This window comes from Triticum aestivum, chromosome 7D (genome assembly GCF_018294505.1).
Source record: "Triticum aestivum cultivar Chinese Spring chromosome 7D, IWGSC CS RefSeq v2.1, whole genome shotgun sequence".
NCBI classification, from domain to species: domain Eukaryota; kingdom Viridiplantae; phylum Streptophyta; class Magnoliopsida; order Poales; family Poaceae; genus Triticum; species Triticum aestivum.
In genome coordinates, this window is record NC_057814.1 from 499,179,069 (window position 1) to 499,204,866 (window position 25,798).

General features: G+C 46.0%; 1 protein-coding gene across 1 annotated transcript; it reads right to left on the bottom strand.

Moving 5' to 3' along the window:
- Positions 1-976: 976 nt before the first annotated feature.
- Positions 977-8,780, bottom strand: LOC123165304 (BRISC and BRCA1-A complex member 2). The gene is made up of 14 exons (XM_044582931.1): positions 8,547-8,780; positions 8,386-8,473; positions 8,121-8,301; positions 7,145-7,235; positions 6,870-6,905; positions 6,689-6,787; positions 5,541-5,671; positions 5,313-5,361; positions 4,740-4,829; positions 4,611-4,664; positions 2,040-2,105; positions 1,689-1,786; positions 1,530-1,607; positions 977-1,368 (listed from the first exon to the last, which is right to left on the bottom strand). The coding sequence occupies exons 1-13, from the start codon at positions 8,652-8,654 to the stop codon at positions 1,538-1,540; spliced, it is 1,161 nt and encodes a 386-aa protein (XP_044438866.1). The 5' UTR covers positions 8,655-8,780; the 3' UTR covers positions 977-1,368; positions 1,530-1,537.
- Between the last annotated feature and the right edge of the window lie 17,018 nt (positions 8,781-25,798).

Sequence of the window (25,798 nt, forward strand, 5' to 3'; positions counted from 1 at the left end):
GCAAGATTGAAAATAACCACTAAAAACGGAGCCCTCCCACCGGCCCTTGCCAGGATCCACCGTGCCTCCATGGCCCTAGGGACACCGGAGACGAGGTGGACATGCGTCGGGCTGGCGAGAGGCACGGACCCTAACTTTCTTTCTTGGAGGAGGAGTTTGTACAAAAGCCGACCGCATGAACGGTTTGATATGATGTGTCGTCTTAAATTTGTCCAACATTTGTCGTCTGTGTAGCAGCGTTCATATACAATAGTGAAACAACTTAAAGAAGCATCTCGTATATTGTTTCCCAAATTATCCCGCCCTGACGTTTTTTAAACTAAAGTTACCATCTAAAAAGAAAAACCAAGGCCCGAAAAATCTGAAACATGTCATCCGAAAAGAAAGTTGCTATGTTTGACAACTAAAAGTTGTCATCCCCGCGTAGCTAAATTTGACATAAAAACATTCGAAGTTGTCATGTATTCGTGACACACGTATGGCACTTATCATGATCTTTTCTACTCCCTCCATTCATAATAAGATGTTCTAACTTTCTTCTGAATCAGATATTTATAGATACGTTTAGTGTGTGTGTGTTTTACATCGATACGTCTAGTGTGTTAGTTCACGCATTTCAGTCTGTATGCAATCTATATTGAAATATTGGAGACATCTTATATTTGTAAACGGAGGATCCGATGTTATGGTAAAAATTTCCCTTCTTCTTGGACCTATGTATGTTGGATCTTTCACGCAATGTTCATAAATTTTCATTTTAATCGAGTAAACCGCCAAATATAAAACACCTGCTACACAAACCACTAGACCAACTCGCCTGCTAGCAATCGATGGTAACCCGGGATGACTACCTCGTTAAAAAGTTGATTGAAATAGTCTAATATCGAAACAACGCTGCCAGTGGAAGCAAACTGACGAATTCATACTACTACTTCCTCTTCTCCGACGGGCAAGGGCAACGGTGCAGACAAGTACCTGATGAAAAAAAAAGCAGCTGATTTCTTCGAGTTCACGCCCGAGTTACCATAGATGTTCAAGAACAGAACAGTTCATACTAACTGTCACATGCAGCAAACTTTACACTGGAGAGAATTCAACGACCAATATCCATATGTACACAACTCCAAGACAGGAAGAACTGAATTGCCATTTCTCCCCCAAAACCACCATGACCAGCAGGGGTGGCATCAACAAACCAACAACGCTCTATTGTACACAATTTACTTGCCAAATAGAAGCACTCTCTTGCCCTATGGACTGATTCTCCTGCCTGGTCAGGCTGCTTCCTTGCTCCTCGCTCATCACACAGATAGTCGAGGACTACTGCTTACGGGCAGAGCGTGCAAGCCAAAAGGGTAGAGATGCTCCCTAGACAGAGATGACAACAATCAATCAGTAGTTGCACTTCCGCACCGAAAGAAGCACGACTAAAAATCACCTAGAGGAAGAGTCTGTTCTTCACAACATTACATCCTTAGCTACTCGTTTGAGGGAAACCATGGAGAAAAGTTCGCTCTCCAGGACATTACCTCGTTAGCTACTTTGCTTGAGGGAAACCATCACTGCATAACTTCTTGAAATTCTGACACTCGTCAGCCAGATAGTCGCTGTAAATTTGTGAAGGAAATATCAAATAAGATTCTACAAATCATTGCAGATGCAAAAGACAGGTAGAATGAAAGACTTACTAGATGCGTTCCACCATTTCCGTCACTTCCCATCTAGGACTCCATGGATAGCTGTTTCTTGGAGGTGACGTGATAGGTATACCTTGGGAATTACAGTGCTGCAGAGGAATCAGGAATGAGAACGTTACTGCACAAGCAACAAAAATACCAACAGCCGTCACTACCACCGACCATCCAAATCTATATTCAAAAACAACAGACTGCATACAAGCAAGACCTTTGATCAAGCATCTACATCACAAATAACCAGGAAGCATGTACTCCCTCCGCCCAAAAATAAGTGTCTCAACTTTGTACTAACTTTGTACGGAGGGAGTATATCACAAATAACCATTAGCCAAATAAATATACCTGACAACTCTGCAAAGTCAGGATAGGTTGTTGTTTGGGGAATTGAAGGGGGATGACAAAGTGAACCTGCAACATCACATTGCGTCAAAAGTCACTACTGGTTAGTGGATAATCCAGACACAAGTATATGAGACTAAAGAATCAAAAGATATAGTGCCAAATGCCAACATAATAATTTATAGAGAGCATTCTTACTAAGAAAAAGTCTACTATTCGACAGTGAACTCTGGCAAAGGTTCACTTTTCAATCTTCAACTATAAAACCGTTTGAATTGCAACATCAAACTACTGTACACCATGCTTTTCACACTTGGGTGGTTTGGTTTCCCTAGTGGTTTTGGTGACATGGGTGCCAGATGTCAGCCATGTCACTACCATGAAACGACAAACACTACAGCAAAAAACAGTCTATAATAAACTCCCTCATTCGGATAGAGAACTTAAATGGAAAATGCTAGAAATGATAGAAAAATTGGCAGAAATAAAACAGTAAAAGGAACCCGGCGACATGGCAGTGATACGGTGGTCGGCGGACACATGGCAGCCACATCAGCCAAAACCACTTGGGAAACCCCCCGAGGGTGAAAAGGGTATCCATTTAACAGTTCGCTGTTGCGAATCAAACGGTTCTAGAAGAATTGAAAAGTGAATGTTTCATAAATTTCAGGGTTCAAGACTGTTTTTCTGTTAGTAACGGGTGACATGAAGTGAAAGCGCAAAGTAGGAGCAAATGTATAAAAGGCATTCCATGCTCTAGTTCGTTTCACCGTTTCTGGTACAAGAAATGGATGTTGGTTGTGATTCAACGTGCTTGGCAATTCTAAAATGAAATGCTAGCAATTTACGAGTCCAATGTTCATTTTGATTGAGTTAGAAGTTTGGTTTGTGCGTTGAATCTTGTGATTCGATGAGTTAAAAGTTGGTAATTAGATTCAGAAGTTCGGATTTGACTGTTTGGGTTAAAAGTTGGTCATCTGTATGCTTTCAGTTAAGTTGGATTTTGTTTTCTTTTACATTTTCCATGTTGCCTCAAGCGATGGTGGCACCGCCTGCTGGCCACCAGAAAGGGGGATGGGGTCACAGAGCTCAGATGACACGTGTACCAGAGCGCACAAGGGCAGGTCTCCCCGCTCTAATTTACTAGCAGCCCCCACACAGAATTGCAGACAGCTGTATGCAAATACAAAATACATATCCAGAACAAAAAAGAAGAAGGCTTATTTGCCAAAAGGGTAAGGAAAGTATTTACGACACGAGGGGAAGCCCCTGAGACTTTAGAGAAATCTAGCAGATTCACCACTTCAACAGCCTCCAAAATGGTTTCGGAGCCCACTCCATAATTTTTGGGAGGCTGCCAAGCCTACGTGCAGACTCAGATTCTCCAAAATGCAGCCTCTTAGCATAGATTTTTAACCAAACTTCGGTCAGAACATCAAACACTTGGAACGACATTGCAAAGTGATAGTTCATTTATATATGGGGACAAAATTAGTCGCTTTAGTGAAATTGTACATATCCAGGGGTAAGATTAGTCACTTTAGAGACATTTTAGAGAAGGGGACAACATTTCCAACACAACTACATTAGTAAACTAAACTAGATGCCACGGGACGAGCCAGCGCAGGACTTGCCGATGCTGGCTGTGGCCTTTGAGTCGCGGGCGTCCGACTCCCATGCCAACCAGGCGCCCTCCTCGACATCAGGGGCAGCAGCTCATTCCCAGATGGCGCACTCCCTCTTGGCGTCCATCGCTGCCAATTCTGCCATGGCTTTTTCGAATTTCGCCAGGCCGTGTTCTCATCAAAGACTGGGGCTGGGCCAGCAAGGTAGGCAGTAATGAGGGCGTTCCAAGCCTCCCTACAGGTGAGGGTGCGACGCTGGCGTGTCCATGGCACAATGTTGACGCGGCGGGCGGCCCTCTTGCGGAAGAGTCCAACGAGCACGCCCGGGATGATGGGATCCTCGTCGTCCGACTCAAGCATCTCGATGTCACCCATCTCGCTGATGGCGGCAGCTTGCGCCTCATAGGCGGCATCATCCTCTTTTGGAGGCCACGCGGCGGCCCTGCTCCCGATGGGGCGGCGACGCAGCATGGCATTGGCGGAAGAAAGGGCGCAGGCAGATCTGGGGAGGGGAGGGGGAGAAGCGGAGAGAGGAGTGGAGATAGAGGAGTCACTAGACGGCTTTTATAGCCGCGAGCCGCGGAAAAAAGGCACCGGCGGCGGCGGGAAATCGCGGTGGAAAAGGGTGTGGGCAGCAGGAACAGGCACGGACAGGTGGAAACACGGCAGAGTTCAGGTCACTTTGTCCAACACTCCAACATGCTAACGCTGCCCTTATATATTACAGGAGAATCCCCTTGGCACTTTTTAAATAAGGATGATGAAATGCAACCATGGAGGGTCAATCCTGGGCCAGCAACCCGCACAGCTTGAATGGCCAACAATCCTAACATTCGCTCCGTCTCTTGGTAGGAAGGTAATGAACTATTGTATTCTTTTATTTATTGATTAGCTCCACGTAGTGGAGAAAATGAAAAAAAAAACTAGATTTACGCATTTAATGACATACCAGAAATGTGAAAATCCCCGAAATGGAAAGAACCGTGGCTTTCCTGCAAAAAATCTGATACATAGACAGAGTTGTTAAACGACATGGCAAAAACCACAATAACATAAGAAAACAATGAGAAGCAAGTACCGGATCAGCCTCCAATGGTCTCCCGAAAGCAGGAGCTAGGGCTTCAATGAATCGTCTCCTGCAACCGATTGAAGCTGATGCATCCACGACCTTCAATATAATTCAGAAACATAAGCTTGTAAAATCCAACAGTGCCATTAATGGTATTCTAAAACTGATACCTTGTTTAACCAATTAGATGCTTCAGCCATAGTGAAATTTCAGTTTCCAGTGGATATGTCCAAACAAGTCTACTAATAAAGGACAAAATGCAAAAGCTACAACACGGCAAAAGGTCTCCTGCTGCTACGATGTCAACAATATCATAAAACCTACTATGTCCTTTCCTAGTTACATTTTTCTGTTCTTGGCCCCATTTTCGGAATGACACATCCATAATGAAATCTTGAGCACAGAAGTGCTCACAGCTTTAATGTGACAGAAGTAGTAACCCTTGCGCAATCCCTAACTAACATATCACGTTTAATATGAATGGAGTTGACCACAACAGAAGATATAGCAAAATAACAACACCAATGGTGAGAATAGACAGTCAGATCAGGACAGATACTGGTAAAATGCAACAATAATTACCTGCAATTTAAGGTCTTCTTCTAAAGTGGGAATATACTCAGCCATGCACCTTTACATAATTAGACAAAGAGGAGATCATCAGTGACAAAGTGATGCTGTTTCTTTTGGTGAAAATGTTCTGCAGAAGATTATATCACACAGGTCTGGTCTGTTTTGGCATATAACATGCAACAAGAGATAATCTTCATTAACCATTTACTCATTTGGAAGTCTGGCAAGTTGACTTACATCCCATCTACCCATGCAGGGAGCTTAACACCATCCACAGAGAAAAGTGACTTCAAATCAGGAGTTGAGGTTAGTTTCAGTCCTGGTGCAGAAGGAACAGAGAGGTAACTACTGCTAACCGGAAATATGGCCTGCAAAATAGCCGAGCTGTCCATTATCAAATGCATGACAAAACCCCTAAATTCCATTAAATTATCCTAATTATAAATCACAGAAAGTTAGCAGTGGTGACCATGTCTAACAGTAAATATATTTGTTATTTATGTGTAGCATGATTTGTCTGCTATCTAGGAAGTATTTTGGGGAGTTCTGCCAAATTGTTTGCATACTGAGTCCTTGACACATGACAATTTCATCAGATACTTCCAAGTCACCACTTGAGCGAAAGAGAATATATCTATGCAGTAATGGGATTGTTGACTGCTGAAACTCCTGATGCTTTTCTTTTACAGGGAAATACCCCGAGCCATTTGCATGTTGTATAATGACAATGCTCTGATCGTAGTAAGATCCAATAGCTGGAACATTCTTAAGCAGTACATATTACCGTGTTAGGTAACAATGACTGCAACCTTCACATGGTTTACTATGCATATGCAGTTATCTTGGTTGGAGAAGATGCACACTCTCATTGTTACAAAGATGTGGCAAGTAATCCAGAATAATAAATGAACTAGTGTAATGTATGTGCCGGGCGAATGGGCAATAGGAAGTACGACAAAATTTTATATTAGGGATCTGGATTGTCAGTTGCTAGCTTATGAGCAGTTGCTATCATTAGGTGATTTGTTTGTATCCTTCAGATTTGCTAGCAAGGGACTGGGAAAGAAGCAAGGCCCGTCTATTTCAAAGGAGTAGTTCACCAAGTGCCAGTCTCCTTCATCCCTGCCATAGTGGTGCGGCTGCCGTCGCACCCACATAGGTCCTGAACTCCTGGGGTACCTCAATGAGGCCTTACGACCCCATACTATCATGGTTATAGTGTTACAATTTCAAGTATCGGCATAAGCAGCTGAAATTTTGCTGGTATAAATATTTCTCAATTATCATCATCATTACTCATTTTCTAGAAACATCATTAACATTGTTGCAGCTATTTTTACATGTCCACATTTGTGTACATGTAAGGAGTGGTTTTAGAGGTTAACCTGCAGATGGATCTTTTGGGGAAGTTTCCAAGGACATCCAGGCACCATCATTTTGAGGTCTAAATCCAGAAGCGGGACAGCAAATTTCACCTCATCTGACTACAAAGAAATATGGAAATACAATATAAGAAAAGGCATCAACTTTCAGAGAAGAAAATGGCCGTGGAGACTGTAAACTTACCCTACCAGTTGATGATACCATGGAGACTTCAATCCCCTGTTTGAACACAAATATTGGAAAAGTCATGTATCAGATAAATGGATTTCAACAATCAAGCTGAAGAACGAAACTGGTAATAAGCCAGTCAAATGGCCCGATCTTCAACTCATTCACATGAGCATGTATGTTTCTCGCTATATTTAAACCAAACCATATTAAGAATACCTTCTAGTTACTTCATAAGATAAGCAATCAATGCCACAGAAAGGCCAAAAGGGAAAACTTGGTACATTTACCTCCTTAGCAAGAACTGTGCTTATTTCAAACTTCAGTCTTGCATCGTCCACTTTCTCAACCAGCTTCTTTTGGTACTCAATGTATAATAACCTGCAGAAAATTAAGCCAACAGCAAATAGCTTAGAAATGAGTTCAGCACGAAAAGCACCAGTACAATCTCAAGCATGCTCTGCGCCCGAACAATCTGCTCATCTCAAGATAGCATTATTTCAATGCCAACAACTACACTGGCACTCCTAATTCCTGTTGACATATCAGTACAGATTTTTATTGAGGACCCCACCACTAGCTTCACTCGATGAATTTCTAACCAATATCCCAGCCCCAACAAATACCTAGCCAAAGCAAGTGCAAGCCTAATCATCACCAAGTTGCTGGCCTTGTGTTTACACTTTACTAATTTGAGTTTTTCTTCCACTAAGTTATTTCAAGTAAGATGAAATAAGATGGTCACCTGTATGTTATGCATAAATGCTTCAGAGAGAATGAAATAAATAAGTGCAAAAGGCAAATGACGAAATATATCTGTATAATTAGGAACCAAACGATAAAGTTAACCTCTTCTAAAAATGAATAGACTGGATGGAGCACATTTTCTGTTCGTACGACACATGTACCGTCAGATTATATTAGACTCATTTTGCTATATGAAAAAACAGAAGGGCCAGCCATTATTTCTTCCATGACTATTCCATTGTCTTTAAATGCATTTGAGAGAAAAGGGAGCGACACAAAAAAACACGCACATCAATTCGTTTAGTATGACATAGATTGTGCAAAATTTTAGCTATCCAAACTAGACCGCACCAATGTCAAATGCATGAATCCACCCCTGCATATCGAAACCCTATTCCCATGTTCGCAACCCCCAACTCATACCGGCTCCAGTCCAATTAACACGCACACAGAGCAATTACACGCAACACTAATGATCACATAACAGCATAGAGAACCATAGAAGCAAAGGGGAATCACCGGAGCTCCTCCACGAGGCAGAGGAGGCCACCGGGGTCGCGGTAATCCCAGTGTGCCAAGCAGCTCTTGCCCCCATTCCCGGACTCGTCATAATCGACCAGCGGCTGGAATCCCTCGTCGCCCTGCCCGAATATGACGTCCGGCGCCACCTTGGGGTGCATCGCATTATACAAGAAATCCCCTGCGAAACCAAGATCAGAGCCGCGAAAACCTGAGCACCGAACCCTAGGCCATTACAGCGAGCGGGTGGGTAGGGGTGCGTTACAGTAGACGTAGTCGAGGCAGAAGGGGATGCCGAGGGTGAAGCGATCGGCGTAGCGGCCGCTGCTGCATCCGGACCAGATCTGCACCACCTGCAAGCGAGCGCGGGGAGGCAGGTGAGAGGAGGGACCGGAATGGTGGAGCAGTCGTGAGCACCCTAGGTACCTTGATGGGGAGACTGGAGTTGGTGAGGAGGAACTTGAGCTGCGTGGCGATGAGGGGCGCCAGCGGAGGGGTCGGGGCGGGCGCGGCGGCGTCGGCGGAGGGAGCCATCGCCGGCGGCAGTCGTGGTAACCGACGGATTCGGGACAGCTCCCTCTCTGCTAGTACTTGTCTTTGGGTTTGGAAAAGGGTCAAACAGCAGGAGGTGTAGGCCGACTGATCTCTGGTGAGTTTGGTTCGTTGCGGCCCATGTAGAATTTAGGACAGTATAAGAAACTGCAACTAATTCAAGTCCACCCTTTGAAAAAAAAACTAATTCAAGTCCTCTCACGCATCCTGTTCTTTTGGCCGTTGCATCCATGTCTCGGTTAGAGCATCTACAACCGGACACCTCAAACTCGCCTCATACGTCTAGGCGGGCCGCCCGGTCACAGTCCGGTCACGTTTTTTATGACCAAGACGCCCCCCTTAAACGGTTCTAAAAAACGTCCGGGCTGACCGGCACCCCCCATATCCAGCCCAAATATGGAGCGGATATGGGGCGCCTGGTCGCGCCCGAGCATGCCGCCACGTCGGACCCGCCCCACGCTGGCCCACCCGATGTGACGCCCTCGATTCAATCGTACATTAATCATACACGCAAATGTGTACGATCAAGATCAAGGACTCACGGGAAGATATCACAACACAACTCTAGACACAAATTAAAATAATGCAAGCTTTATATTACAAGCCAAGGGCCTCGAGGGCTCGAATACATAAGCTCGAAAACACAAGAGTCAGCGGAAGCAACAATATCTGAGTACAGACATAAGTTAGACAAGTTTGCCTTAAGAAGGCTAACACAAAAGTAGCAACGATCGGAAAGGCAAGGCCTCCTGCCTGGGAGCCTCCTAACTACTCCTGGTCGTCGGTGGTCTCCACGTAGTAGTAGGCATCGACGGTGGCATCTGGCTCCTGGGCTCCGACATCTGGTTGCATCAACCGGAAAAAAGAAGAAAGGGGGAAAAGAGGGAGCAAAGCAACCGTGAGTACTCATCCAAAGTACTCGCAAGCAAGGATCTACACTACATATGCAACATTATCAAAGAGGGTTTGTATATGTGGACTGGACTGCAGAAATGCCAGAATAGAGAGAAGGCCTAGTCCTATCGAAGACTAGCATCTTCTAGAAACCACCATCTTACAGCAACAGGAGGGAGTAGAGTAGCATAAAGTAAAGTAGTAGAAGTGTTATCAACCTCGGCCAGAGATCCCTTCTCGACTCCCTGCGAGAAAACAATCCCAGAGCCATACTATCCAATTCTCATCACAATCCAATTCTCATCACAAGTATCCAGTTCTAGTTGTATCGATCAGGATACAACTCCAAGTGTCCGTTACCGTAGGACAGGCTATCGATAGATGTTTTTTCCCTGTAGGGGTGCACCAACTTACCCACCACACTCGATTAACTCCGGCCGGACACACTTTCCTGGGTCATGCCCGGCCTCGGCCAAACAATACGCCGCAACCCGACCTAAACTTAATAGAGAGGTCAGCACGTCGGATTAAACCTATGCCCCCAGGGGTCATGGGCCATCGCCCCGGGAACTCCTGCACATTGCGAGGGCAGCCGGTGAGCAGACCTAGCTACCTCCTTAAAAAGGCAGGTGCTTACCAGTCCAACCCGGCGCGCGCCGCTCAGTCACTGACGTCTATTAAGCTTCGGCTGATGTATACGACGCAGAACGCCCATACTATGCCCACGTGATGGTTAGTGCTATCAGGCCAGAGGCCCCTCGGATCAAATATCCAAATCGTAGTGGATTAGGAACGCGCGGTAACAAGCAAAGACTCACGAAAGATGTGACCCCATCGCCCTGTCTCGAGGACTTGCGACAAGGGCTAAGAATGCCCGGCCACGCCTCGTAATTATCTCGCGGGCACCCTCCAAGTCTACCCGACTCCTCATCACTCGCAAATATGCTCGCGCGGGTACCCCTCAGGGCCGACCCGTCTTTAGTAACATGGTTCAGTGTAAAGTCATAGTAACCATAGTAACTGTGTGTCTAACACCAAGGGGAAAACCTGAGGAATCACCCTTGACGGATTCCACTCGATGTAATTGTTGGGGATCGTAGCAGAAATCAGAAAATTTCTACGCATCACCAAGATCAACCTATGGAGTCATCTAGCAACGAGAGAGAGGAGTGCATCTACATACCCTTGTAGATCGCGAGCGGAAGCGTTCAATTGAATGGGGTTGATGGAGTCGTACTCGTCGTGATCCAAATCACCGATGACCGAGCGCCGAACGGACGGCACCTCCGCGTTCAACACACGTACGGTTGGGGAAGCCGTCTCCTCCTTCTTGATCCAGCAAGGGGGAATGAGAGGTTGATGAAGATCCAGCAGCACGACGGCGTGGTGGTGGAAGTAGCGGGGATCTCGGCAGGGCTTCGCCAAGCTCAGCGAGAGGGAGAGGTGTTACGGGAGGGAGAGGGAGCGCCAGGGGCTGTGGTGCGGCTGCCCTCCCTCCCCCGTTTATATAGGCCCCCTGGGGGGCGCCGGCCCTGGGAGATCCCATCTCCAAGGGGGGCGGCGGCCAAGGGGGTGGCTTGCCCCCCAAGCCAAGTGGGGCGCCCCCCCACCCCTAGGGTTTCCAACCCTAGGCGCAGGGGAGGCCCAAGGGGGGCGCACCAGCCCACCAGGGGCTGGTTCCCTTCCCCACTTCAGCCCATGGGGCCCTCCGGGATAGGTGGCCCCACCCGGTGGACCCCCGGGACCCTTCCGGTGGTCCCGGTACAATACCGGTGACCCCCGAAACTTTCCTGGTGGCCGAAACTGGACTTCCTATATATAATTATTCACCTCCGGACCATTCCGGAACTCCTCGTGACGTCCGGGATCTCATCCGGGACTCCGAACAACTTTCGGATTTCCGCATACTAATATCTCTACAACCCTAGCGTCACCGAACCTTAAGTGTGTAGACCCTACGGGTTCGGGAGACATGCAGACATGACCGAGACGACTCTCCGGTCAATAACCAACAGCGGGATCTGGATACCCATGTTGGCTCCCACATGTTCCACGATGATCTCATCGGATGAACCACGATGTCGAGGATTCAATCAACCCCGTATACAATTCCCTTTGTCAATCGGTACGTTACTTGCCCGAGATTCGATCGTCGGTATCCCAATACCTTGTTCAATCTCGTTACCGGCAAGTCACTTTACTCGTACCGTAATGCATGATCCCGTGACCAAACACTTGGTCACATTGAGCTCATTATGATGATGCATTACCGAGTGGGCCCAGAGATACCTCTCCGTCATACGGAGTGACAAATCCCAGTCTCGATTCGTGCCAACCCAGCAGACACTTTTGGAGATACCCGTAGTGCACCTTTATAGTCACCCAGTTACGTTGTGACGTTTGGCACACCCAAAGCACTCCTACGGTATCCGGGAGTTACACAATCTCATGGTCTAAGGAAATGATACTTGACATTTGGAAAAGCTCTAGCAAACTAACTACACGATCTTTTGTGCTATGCTTAGGATTGGGTCTTGTCCATTACATCATTCTCCTAATGATGTGATCCCGTTATCAATGACATCCAATGTCCATAGTCAGGAAACTATGACTATCTGTTGATCAATGAGCTAGTCAACTAGAGGCTCACTAGGGACACATTGTGGTCTATGTATTCACACATGTATTACGATTTCCGGATAACACAATTATAACATGAACAATAGACAATTATCATGAACAAGGAAATATAATAATAACCATTTTATTATTGCCTCTAGGGCATATTTCCAACAGTCTCCCACTTGCACTAGAGTCAATAATCTAGTTACATTGTGATGAATCGAACACCCATAGAGTTCTGGTGTTGATCATGTTTTGCTCTAGGGAGAGGTTTAGTCAACGGATCTGCTACATTCAGGTCCGTATGTACTTTACAAATATCTATGTCTCCATTTTGAACACTTTCACGAATGGAGTTGAAGCGGCGCTTGATATGCCTGGTCTTCCTGTGAAACTTGGGCTCCTTGGCAAGGGCAATAGCTCCAGTATTGTCATAGAAGAGAGTCATCGGGCCCGACGCATTGGGAATAACTCCTAGGTCGGTAATGAACTCCTTCACCCAGATTGCTTCTTGTGCTGCCTCTGAGGCCGCCATGTATTCCGCTTCACATGTAGATCCCGCCACAACGCTTTGCTTGCAACTGCACCAGCTTACTGCCCCACCATTCAAAATATACACGTATCCGGTTTGTGACTTAGAGTCATCCAGATCTGTGTCGAAGCTAGCATCGACGTAACCCTTTACGACGAGCTCTTCGTCACCTCCATAAACGAGAAACATATCCTTAGTCCTCTTCAGGTACTTCAGGATATTCTTGACCGCTGTCCAGTGTTCCATGCCGGGATTACTTTGGTACCTTCCCACCAAACTTACGGCAAGGTTTACATTAGGTCTGGTACACAGCATGGCATACATAATAGACCCTATGGCCGAGGCATAGGGGATGACACTCATCTTTTCTCTATCTTCTGCCGTGGTCGGGCATTGAGCCGTGCTCAATTGCACACCTTGCAATACAGGCAAGAACCCCTTCTTGGACTGATCCATATTGAACTTCTTCAATATCTTGTCAAGGTACATACTTTGTGAAAGACCAATGAGGCGTCTTGATCTATCTCTATAGATCTTGATGCCTAATATGTAAGCAGCTTCTCCAAGGTCCTTCATTGAAAAACACTTATTAAAGTAGGCCTTTATACTTTCCAAGAATTCTATATCATTTCCCATCAATAGTATGTCATCCACATATAATATGAGAAATGCTACAGAGCTCCCACTCACTTTCTTGTAAACACAGGCTTCTCCATAAGTCTGTGCAAACCCAAACGCTTTGATCATCTCATCAAATCGAATGTTCCAACTCCGAGATGCTTGCACCAGCCCATAGATGGAGCGCTGGAGCTTGCATACCTTGTTAGCATTCTTAGGATCGACAAAACCTTCCGGCTGCATCATATACAATTCTTCCTTCAGAAAGCCGTTAAGAAATGCCGTTTTGACATCCATTTGCCATATCTCATAATCATAGAATGCGGCAATTGCTAACATGATTCGGACGGACTTCAGCTTCGCTACGGGTGAGAAAGTCTCATCGTAGTCAACCCCTTGAACTTGTCGATAACCCTTAGCGACAAGTCGAGCTTTATAGATGGTCACATTACCATCCGCGTCCGTCTTGTTCTTAAAGATCCATTTATTTTCTATGGCTCGCCGATCATCGGGCAAGTTAGTCAAAGTCCATACTTCGTTTTCATACATGGATCCTATCTCGGATTTCATGGCTTCTAGCCATTTGTCGGAATCTGGGCCCGCCATCGCTTCTTCATAGTTCGAAGGTTCACCGTTGTCTAACAACATGATTTCCAAGACAGGGTTGCCGTACCACTCTGGCGCGGAACGTGTCCTTGTGGACCTACGAAGTTCAGTAGTAACTTGATCCGAAGTACCTTGATCATCATCATTAGCTTCCTCTCTAGTCAGTGCAGGCATCACAGGAACATCTTCCTGAGCTGCGCTACTTTCCGGTTCAAGAGGTAGTACTTCATCAAGTTCCACTTTCCTCCCACTTACTTCTTTCGAGAGAAACTCTTTCTCCAGAAAGGACCCGTTCTTGGCAACAAAGATCTTGCCTTCGAATCTGAGGTAGAAGGTATACCCAATGGTTTCCTTAGGGTATCCTATGAAGACGCATTTTTCCGACTTGGGTTCGAGCTTTTCAGGTTGAAGTTTCTTAACATAAGCATCGCATCCCCAAACTTTTAGAAACGACATCTTAGGTTTCTTCCCAAACCATAATTCATACGGTGTCGTCTCAACGTATTTCGACGGAGCCCTATTTAAAGTGAATGCGGCAGTCTCTAAAGCATAGCCCCAAAATGAGAGCGGTAGATCGGTAAGAGACATCATAGATCGCACCATATCCAATAGAGTGCGATTACGACGTTCGGACACACCATTTCGCTGAGGTGTTCCAGGCGGCGTGAGTTGTGAAACTATTCCACATTTCCTTAAGTGTGTGCCAAATTCGTGACTCAAATATTCCCCTCCACGATCTGATCGTAAGAATTTTATTTTCCTGTCACGTTGATTCTCAACCTCACTCTGAAATTCCTTGAACTTTTCAAAGGTCTCAGACTTGTGTTTCATTAGGTAGACATACCCATATCTACTCAAGTCATCAGTGAGAGTGAGAACATAACGATAGCCACCGCGAGCCTCAACACTCATTGGACCGCACACATCAGTATGTATGATTTCCAATAAGTTGGTTGCTCGCTCCATTTGTTCCAGAGAACGGAGTCTTGGTCATCTTACCCATGAGGCATGGTTCGCACGTGTCAAATGATTCGTAATCAAGACACTCTAAAAGTCCATCAGCATGGAGCTTCTTCATGCGCTTGACACCAATGTGACCAAGGCGGCAGTGCCACAAGTATGTGGGACTATCGTTATCAACTTTACATCTTTGTTCACACTATGAATATGTGTAACATCACGTTCGAGATTCATTAAGAATAAACCATTGACCAGCGGGGCATGACCATAAAACATATCTCTCATATAAATAGAACAACCATTATTCTCGGATTTAAATGAGTAGCCATCCCGCATTAAACGAGATCCAGATACAATGTTCATGCTCAAAGCTGGCACTAAATAACAATTATTGAGGTTTAAAACTAATCCCGTAGGTAAATGTAGAGGTAGCGTGCCGACGGCGATCACATCGACCTTGGAACCATTCCCGACGCGCATCGTCACCTCGTCCTTCGCCAGTCTCCGCTTATTCCGCAGCTCCTGTTTTGAGTTACAAATATGAGCAACCGCACCGGTATCAAATACCCAGGAGCTACTACGAGTACTGGTAAGGTACACATCAATTACATGTATATCACATATACCTTTGGTGTTGCCGGCCTTCTTGTCCGCTAAGTATTTGGGGCAGTTCCGCTTCCAGTGACCACTTCCCTTGCAATAAAAGCACTCAGTCTCAGGCTTGGGTCCATTCTTTGGCTTCTTCCCGGCAACTGACTTACCGGGCGCGGCAACTCCCTTGCCGTCCTTCTTGAAGTTCTTCTTACCCTTGCCTTTCTTGAACTTAGTGGTTTTATTCACCATCAACACTTGATGTTCCTTTTTGATCTCCACCTCCGCTGATTTCAGCATTGAATATACCTCAGGAATGGTCTTTTCCATCCCCTGCATATTGAAGTTCATCACAAAGCTCTTGAAGCTCGGTGGAAGCGACTGAAGGATTCTGTCAATGACCGCGTCATCCGGGAGATTAACTCCCAGCTGAGACAAGCGGTTGTGTAACCCAGACATTTTGAGTATGTGCTCGCTGACAGAACTATTTTCCTCCATCTTACAACTGAAGAACTTGTCGGAGACTTCATATCTCTCGACCCGGGCATGAGCTTGGAAAACCATTTTCAGCTCTTCGAACATCTCATATGCTCCGTGTTGCTCAAAACGCTTTTGGAGCCCCGGTTCTAAGCTGTAAAGCATGCCGCACTAAACGAGGGAGTAATCATCAGCACGCTGCTGCCAAGCGTTCATAACATCTTGGTTCTCTGGGATTGGTGCTTCACCTAGCTGTGCTTCTAGGACATAATCTTTCTTGGCAGCTATGAGGATGATCCTCAGATTCCGGACCCAGTCCGTATAGTTGCTGCCATCATCTTTCAGCTTGGTTTTCTCTAGGAACGCGTTGAAGTTGAGGGCAACGTGGGCCATTTGATCTACAAGACATATTGTAAAGATTTTAGAATAAGTTCATGATAATTAAGTTCATCTAATCAAATTATTCAATGAACTCCCACTCAGATAGACATCCCTCTAGTCATCTAAGTGAAACATGATCCGAGTCAACTAGGCCGTGTCCGATCATCACGTGAGACGGACTAGTCAACATCGGTGAACATCTTCATGTTGATCGTATCTTCTATACGACTCATGCTCGACCTTTCGGTCTTCCGTGTTCCGAGGCCATGTCTGTACATGCTAGGCTCGTCAAGTCAACCTAAGTGTATTGCGTGTGTAAATCTGGCTTACACCCGTTGTATTCGAACGTTAGAATCTATCACACCCGATCATCACGTGGTGCTTCGAAACAACGAACCTTCGCAACGGTGCACAGTTAGGGGGAACACTTTCTTGAAATTATTGCGAGGGATCATCTTATTTAAGCTACCGTCGTTCTAAGCAAATAAGATGTAAAACATGATAAACATCACATGCAATCAAATAGTGACATGATATGGCCAATATCATTTTGCTCCTTTGATCTCCATCTTCGGGGCGCCATGATCATCTTCGTCACCGGCATGACACCATGATCTCCATCATCGTGTCTTCATGAAGTTGTCACGCCAACGATTACTTCTACTTCTATGGCTAACGTGTTTAGCAATAAAGTAAAGTAATTTACATGGCGTTATTCAATGACACGCAGGTCATACAAAAAATAAAGACAACTCCTATGGCTCCTGCCGGTTGTCATACTCATCGACATGCAAGTCGTGATTCCTATTACAAGAACATGATCAATCTCATACATCACATATATTTCATTCATCACATCCTTTTGGCCATATCACATCACAAGGCATATGCTGCAAAAACAAGTTAGACGTCCTCTAATTGTTGTTGCAAGTTTTTACGTGGCTTCTATAGGTTTCTAGCAAGAACGTTTCTTACCTACGTAAAACCACAACGTGATATGCCAATTTCTATTTACCCTTCATAAGGACCCTTTTCATCGAATCCGTTCCGACTAAAGTGGGAGAGACAGACACCCGCTAGCCACCTTATGCAACTAGTGCATGTCAGTCGGTGGAACCTGTCTAACGTAAGCGTACGTGTAAGGTCGGTCCGGGCCGCTTCATCCCACAATGCCGCCGAAACAAGATAAGACTAGTAGTGGCAAGAAAATTGACAACATCTACGCCCACAACAAGTTTGTGTTCTACTCGTGCATAGAAACTACGCATAGACCTAGCTCATGATGCCACTGTTGGGGATCGTAGCAGAAATCAAAAAATTTCTACGCATCACCAAGATCAATCTATGGAGTCATCTAGCAATGAGAGAGAGGAGTGCATCTACATACCCTTGTAGATCGCGAGCGGAAGCGTTCAATTGAACGGGGTTGATGGAGTCGTACTCGTCGTGATCCAAATCACCGATGACCGAGCGCCGAACGGACGGCACCTCCGCGTTCAACACACGTACGGTTGGGGAAGATGTCTCCTCCTTCTTGATCCAGCAAGGGGGAAGGAGAGGTTGATGGAGATCCAGCAGCACGATGATGTGGTGGTGGAAGTAGCGGGGATCTCGGCAGGGCTTCGCCAAGCTCAGCGAGAGGGAGAGGTGTTACGGGAGGGAGAGGGAGGCGCCAGGGGCTGTGGTGCGGCTGCCCTCCCTCCCCCCTTTATATAGGCCCCCTGGGGGGGCGCCGACCCTGGGAGATCCCATCTCCAAGGGGGGCGGCGGCCAAGGGGGTGGCTTGCCCCCCAAGCCAAGTGGGGCGCCCCCCACCCCTAGGGTTTCCAACCCTAGGCGCAGAGGAGGCCCAAGGGGGGCGCACCAGCCCACCAGGGGCTGGTTCCCTTCCCCACGTCAGCCCATGGGGCCCTCCGGGATAGGTGGCCCCACCTGGTGGACCCCCGGGACCCTTTCGGTGGTCCCGGTACAATACCGGTGACCCCTGAAACTTTCCCGGTGGCCGAAACTGGACTTCCTATATATAATTCTTCACCTCCGGACCATTCCGGAACTCCTCGTGACGTCCGGGATCTCATCCGGGACTCCGAACAACTTTCGGATTTCTGCATACTAATATCTCTACAACCCTAGCGTCACCGAACCTTAAGTGTGTAGACCCTACGGGTTCGGGAGACATGCAGACGTGACCGAGACGACTCTCCGGTCAATAACCAACAACGGGATCTGGATACCCATGTTGGCTCCCACATGTTCCACAATGATCTCATCGGATGAACCATGATGTCGAGGATTCAATCAATCCCGTATACAATTCCCTTTGTCAATCGGTACGTTACTTGCCCGAGATTCGATCGTCGGTATCCCAATACCTTGTTCAATCTCGTTACCGGCAAGTCACTTTACTCGTACCGTAATGCATGATCCCGTGACCAAACACTTGGTCACATTGAGCTCATTATGATGATGCATTACCGAGTGGGCCCAGAGATACCTCTCCGTCATACGGAGTGACAAATCCCGGTCTCGATTCGTGCCAACCCAACAGACACTTTTGGAGATACCCATAGTGCACCTTTATAGTCACCCAGTTACGTTGTGACGTTTGGCACACCCAAAGCACTCCTACGGTATCCGGGAGTTGCACAATCTCATGGTCTAAGGAAATGATACTTGACATTTGGAAAAGCTCTACCAAACGAACTACACGATCTTTTGTGCTATGCTTAGGATTGGGTCTTGTCCATCACATCATTCTCCTAATGTTGTGATCCCGTTATCAATGACATCCAATGTCCATAGTCAGGAAACTATGACTATCTGTTGATCAACGAGCTAGTCAACTAGAGGCTCACTAGGGACACATTGTGGTCTATGTATTCACACATGTATTACGATTTCTGGATAACACAATTATAGCATGAACAATAGACAATTATCATGAACAAGGAAATATAATAATAACCATTTTATTATTGCCTCTAGGGCATATTTCCAACAGTAATCATCAAGGTGAACGTAAGAGGATCCACCCTCGAGGTTCACACTTGAGGGGTTGCACGACAGAGTCGTATCGGAAGTGGTTAAGGCAGAATCACCCTCGATGACCACGACCGAATAGCTACACTACAGGGTTAACATCAGAAGTGCTGATGAGGTCTCACCCTCGGCACTCGATAGTAACCCAGTAGTATGGAGCAACTAAGGGGAAAGTAATGTGCGGTGCCGGGGCCTGGTCTTCGATCCCGTTGATCGGGTCTTCGATGATGAAGTAGGGGCAACAAGGACAAGGTGGGGGGGTCACTGATGGATCACTAACCAACCTATACTAAGCAGTTTAGGATAAGCAGGTTACAAAAGCAGGCTATGCATCAGAATAGGAGTAATCAATTACAGTAGCAAAATCTAATGCAAGCATGGGAGAATGGAATGGGCGATATCGGGATGATCAAAGGGGGGCTTTCCTGGAAGCTCTGTTGTAAAGGAAGAAGGGTCGTCGGAGACGTAGTCGATCACAGGGGCAGCATCGGTCTCGGGGTCTACCAGAGAGAAGAGAAGAAGCAATAAATATAAAAGCAAACAAAGCAACATAAAGCATAACATGGAAATACACGGCGTTAGGGGTGAACTAACACCGTGCTTGACGTTGCAGACGGAGAGGGAAAACATCCGAGGATGCTTTCTCGATGTTAGACGGATTCTGGACAAACGAAAGAGAGGGGACGATTCCATGTTCAGCATGCTAGGGGCATGTGACAGATGAACGGACCGCGTTTTTGGATTCGTTGGATTTTTCTGAGCAACTTTCATATATAAATTATTTTTATCCGAGCTACGGTTTATTATCTACGATTTTCTAAAGATTTAAACATTTTCTGGAACTAATATTAAATCTAAAACAGACTTATTGCACCAGCATGACGTCATCACGACATCAGCGATCAACACTGAACGTTGACTGGTCAAACAGGGCAGTGGGGCCCGTCTATCGTAGACACATTTTAACTAAACTGGTTTAATTAGACTAATATGCAATTAGTTTAATTAAACATAATTAATTAGGGTTAATCAACAGGATTAATTAAATTATTTTTATTTTTACATATTTTCTTTTCTTCTCTCTTTTTTTAAACAGGGGCGGGCCCCACTTGTAAGTGGCCTAGGAGGCCACGCGGGTTAACAGGCGCCGGGGCGCTACGGGCGCCCGACCCGGGCGTCGTCGCGAGGCAGCGCCTGGACGGCGAGGAGCGGCACGGTGCACGGGGAGCGACGGGGAGAGCGGCCGCGAGCGCCGACGCGGGGGTGTGGGCTCGCGCGGGGGATGCGGGGCCGGGCGCGGCCGGCGTGTGTGCGCAGGCGACAGCGGGTGGCGGAGCGCTGGCCGGCGGACAGCTGTGGGAGGCGGGGCGAGGTAGAGAGGGAAGGGCCGAAGGCGGGGCAGAGCAGGGGTACGGCTGGGCGCGTCCAAGGCGGGTCCAGTGCGAGCGGGGCGAGCTGGGCGGCAGTAGACGCGGCGGGTGTTGGGGAACGTAGTAATTTCAAAAAAAATCCTACGCACACACAGGATCATGGTGATGCATAGCAACGAGAGGGGAGAGTGTTGTCCACGTACCCTCATAGACCGAAAGCGAAAGCGTTAGCACAACACGGTTGATGTAGTTGTATGTCTTCACGATGCGACCGATCCGAGTACCGAACGTACGGCACCTCTGAGTTCAGCACACGTTCAGCTCGATGACGTCCCTCGAACTCTGATCCAACCGAGCTTTGAGGGAGAGTTTCGTCAGCACGACGGCGTGGTGACGGTGATGATGATGGTACCGACGCAGGGCTTCGCCTAAGCACCACTACGATATGATCGAGGTGGAATATGGTGGAGGGGGGCACCGCACACGGCTAAGAGATCAAGAGATCAATTGTTGTTTCTAGAGGTGCCCCCTGCCCCCGTATATAAAGGACCAGGGGAGGGGGCGGCCAGACAGGAGGAGGGCGTGCCAGGGAGGAGTCCTACTCCCACCGGCAGTAGGACTCCCTCTTTTCCTAGTTGGAGTAGGAGGGGGAAAGGAAGGGAAGGAGAGAGAGGGGAAGGAAAGGGGGCGCCGCCCCCCTCCTTGTCCAATTCGGACTAGAGGGGAAGGGGGCGCGCGGCCAGCCCTAGCCGCCCCTCCTCTTCTCCACTACGGCCCATCTTGGCCCATTAAACTCCCCGGGGGGTTCCGGTAACCCCTCGGTACTCCGGTATATGTTCGATACTCCCCGAAACCATTCCGGTGTCCGAACATAGTCGTCCAATATATCGATCTTTATGTCTCGACCATTTCGAGACTCCTCATCATCTCTGTGATCATATCCGGGACTCCGAACTACCTTCGGTACATCAAAACACAAAACTCATAATACCGATCGTCATCTAACTTTAAGCGTGCGGACCCTACGGGTTCGAGAACTATGTAGACATGACCGAGAGACGTCTCCGGTCAATAACCAATAGCTGAACCTGGATGCTCATATTGGCTCCTACATATTCTACGAAGATCTTTATCGGTCAAACCGCATAACAACATACGTTGTTCCCTTTGTCATCGGTATGTTACTTGCCTGAGATTCGATAGTCGGTATCTCAATACCTAGTTCAATCTCGTTACTGGCAAGTCTCTTTACTCGTTTCGTAATACATCATCTCGCAACTAACTCATTAGTCACAATGCTTGCAAGGCTTATAGTGACATGCATTACCGAGAGGGCCCAGTGATACCTCTCCGACAATCGGAGTGACAAATCCTAATCTCGAAATACGCCAACCCAACAAGTACCTTCGGAGACACCTGTAGAGCACCTTTATAATCACCCAGTTACATTGTGACGTTTGGTAGCACACAAAGTGTTCCTCCGGTAAACGGGAGTTGCATATCTCATAGTTATAGGAACATGTATAAGTCATGAAGAAAGCAATAGCAACATACTAAACGATCAAGTGCTAAGCTAACGGAATGGGTCAAGTCAATCACATTATTCTCCTAATAATGTGATCCCGTTAAATGACAACTCATGTCCATGGCTAGGAAACTTAACCATCTTCGATTAACGAGCTAGTCAAGTAGAGGCATACTAGTGACACTATGTTTGTCTAAGTATTCACACATGTATTATGTTTCCGGTTAATACAATTCTAGCATGAATAATAAACATTTATCATGATATGAGGAAATAAATAATAACTTTATTATTGCCTCTAGGGCATATTTCCTTCAGTCTCCCACTTGCACTAGAGTCAATAATCTAGATTACACAGTAATGATTCTAACATCCATGGAGTTTTCGTGCTGATCATGTTTTACTCGTGGAAGAGGCTTAGTCAATGGGTCTGCCACATTCAGATCCGTATGTATCTTGCAAATCTCTATGTCTCCCACCTGGACTTGTTCCCGGATGGAATTGAGGAGTCTCTTGATGTGCTTGGTCCTCTTGTGAAATCTGGATACCTTTGCCAAGGCAATTGCACCAGTATTGTCACAAAAGATTTTCATTGGACCCGATGCACTAGGTATGACACCTAGATCGGATATGAACTCCTTCATCCAGACTCCTTCATTTGCTGCTTCTGAAGCAGCTATGTACTCCGCTTCACACGTAGATCCCGCCACGACGCTTTGTTTAGAACTGCACCAACTGACAGCTCCACCGTTCAATGTAAACATGTATCCGGTTTGCGATTTAGAATCGTCCGAATCAGTGTCAAAGCTTGCATTGACGTAACCATTTACGACTAGCTCTTTGTCACCTCCATAAACGAGAAACATATCCTTAGTCCTTTTCAGGTATTTCAGGATGTTCTTGACCGCTGTCCAGTGACCCACTCCTGGATTACTTTGGTACCTCCCTGCTAGGCTAATAGCAAGACACACATCAGGTCTGGTACACAACATTGCATACATGATAGAGCCTATGGCCGAAGCATAGGGAACATATTTCATTTTCTCTCTATCTTCTGCAATGGTCGGGCATTGAGTCTGACTCAACTTCACACCTTGCAACACAGGCAAGAACCCTTTCTTTGCCTGATCCATTTTGAACTTCTTCAAAACTTTATCAAGGTATGTGCTTTGTGAAAGTCCAATTAAGCGTCTTGATTTATCTCTATAGATCTTGATGCCTAATATGTAAGCAGCTTCACCGAGGTCTTTCATTGAAAAACTTTTATTCAAGTATCCTTTTATGCTATCCAGAAATTCTATATCATTTCCAATCAGTAATATGTCATCCACATATAATATCATAAATGCTATAGATCTCCCACTCACTTTCTTGTAAATACTGGCTTCTCCAAAATTCTGTATAAAACCATATGCTTTGATCATACTATCAAAACGTTTATTCCAACTCCGAGAGGCTTGCACCAGTCCATAAATGGATCGCTGGAGCTTGCACACTTTGTTAGCTCCCTTTGGATCGACAAAACCTTCTGGTTGCATCATAGACAACTCTTCTTCCAAAAATCCATTCAGGAATGCAGTTTTGACATCCATTTGACAAATTTCATAATCATAAAATGCGGCAATTGCTAACATGATTCGGACAGACTTAAGCATCGCTACGGGTGAGAAAGTCTTATCGTAGTCAATCCCTTGAACTTGTCGAAAACCTTTCGTAACAAGTTGAGCTTTATAGACAGTAACATTACCGTCAGCATCAGTCTTCTTCTTGAAGATCCATTTATTCTCAATGGCTTGCCGATCATCGGGCAAGTCAACGAAAGTCCACACTTTGTTCTCATACATGGATCCCATCTCAGATTTCATGGCCTCAAGCCATTTTGCGGAATCTGGGCTCACCATCACTTCTTCATAGTTCGTAGGTTCGCCTTGGTCAAGTAACATGACCTCCAGAATAGGATTACCGTACCACTCTGGTGCAGATCTTACTCTGGTTGACCTACGAGGTTCAGTAGTAACTTGATCTGAAGTTTCATGATTGATATCATTAGCTTCCTCACTAATTGGTGTAGTAGTCACAGGAACCGGTTTCTGTGATGAACTACTTTCCAATAAGGGAGCAGGTACAGTTACCTCATCAAGTTCTACTTTCCTCCCACTCACTTCTTTCGAGAGAAACTCCTTCTCTAGAAAGGATCCATTCTTAGCAACGAATGTCTTGCCTTCGGATTTGTGATAGAAGGTGTACCCAACAGTTTCCTTTGGGTATCCTATGAAGACACATTTCTCCGATTTGGGTTCGAGCTTATTAGGTTGAAGCTTTTTCACATAAGCATCGCAGCCCCAAACTTTAAGAAACGACAACTTTGGTTTCTTGCCAAACCATAGTTCATAAGGCGTCGTCTCAACGGATTTCGATGGTGCCCTATTTAACGTGAATGCAACCGTCTCTAAAGCATAACCCCAAAACTATAGCGGTAAATCAGTAAGAGACATCATAGATCGCACCATATCTAGTAAAGTACGATTACGACGTTCGGACACACCATTACGCTGTGGTGTTCCGGGTGGCTTGAGTTGCGAAACTATTCCGCATTGTTTCAAATGTAGACCAAACTCGTAACTCAAATATTCTCCTCCACAATCAGATCGTAGAAATTTTATTTTCTTGTTACGATGATTTTCCACTTCACTCTGAATATCTTTGAACTTTTCAAATGTTTCAGACTTATGTTTCATTAAGTAGATATACCCATATCTGCTCAAATCATCTGTGAAGGTGAGAAAATAACGATACCCGCCGCGAGCCTCAACATTCATTAGACCACATACATCAGTATGTATGATCTCCAACAAATCAGTTGCTCGCTCCATAGTTCCGGAGAACGGCGTTTTAGTCATCTTGCCCATGAGGCATGGTTCGCAAGTACCAAGTGATTCATAATCAAGTGATTCCAAAAGTCCATCAATATGGAGTTTCTTCATGCCTTTACACCAATATGACCCAAACGGCAGTGCCACAAATAAGTTGCACTATCATGATCAACTCTATATCTTTTGGCTTCAACATTATGAATATGTGTATCACTACTATCGAGATTCAACAAAAATAGACCACTCTTCAAGGGTGCATGACCATAAAAGATATTACTAATATAAATAGAACAACAATTATTCTCAGATTTAAATGAATAACCGTCTCGCATCAAACAAGATCCAGATATAATGTTCATGCTCAACGCTAGCACCAAATAACAATTATTTAGGTCTAAAACTGACCCCGAAGGTAGATGTAGAGGTAGCGTGCCGACGGCGATCACATCGACTTTGGAACCATTTCCCACGCGCATCGTCACCTCGTCCTTAGCCAGTCTTCGCTTAATCCGAAGTCCCTGTTTTGAGTTGCAAATATTAGCAACAGAACCAGTATCAAATACCCAGGTGCTACTGCGAGCTCTAGTAAGGTACACATCAATAACATGTATATCACATATACCTTTGTTCACCTTGTC

Coding starts and splice junctions, on each gene's coding strand:
- LOC123165304 (XM_044582931.1), bottom strand. CDS start 8,654: ATGGCTCCCTCCGCCGACGCCGCCGCGCCCGCCCCGACCCCTCCGCTG. Junction 7,236..8,120: donor TGCCTCGTGGAGGAGCTCCG/GTGATTCCCCTT, acceptor AATTTTCTGCAG/GTTATTATACATTGAGTACC. Junction 5,362..5,540: donor CCTGCATGGGTAGATGGGAT/GTAAGTCAACTT, acceptor AATTATGTAAAG/GTGCATGGCTGAGTATATTC.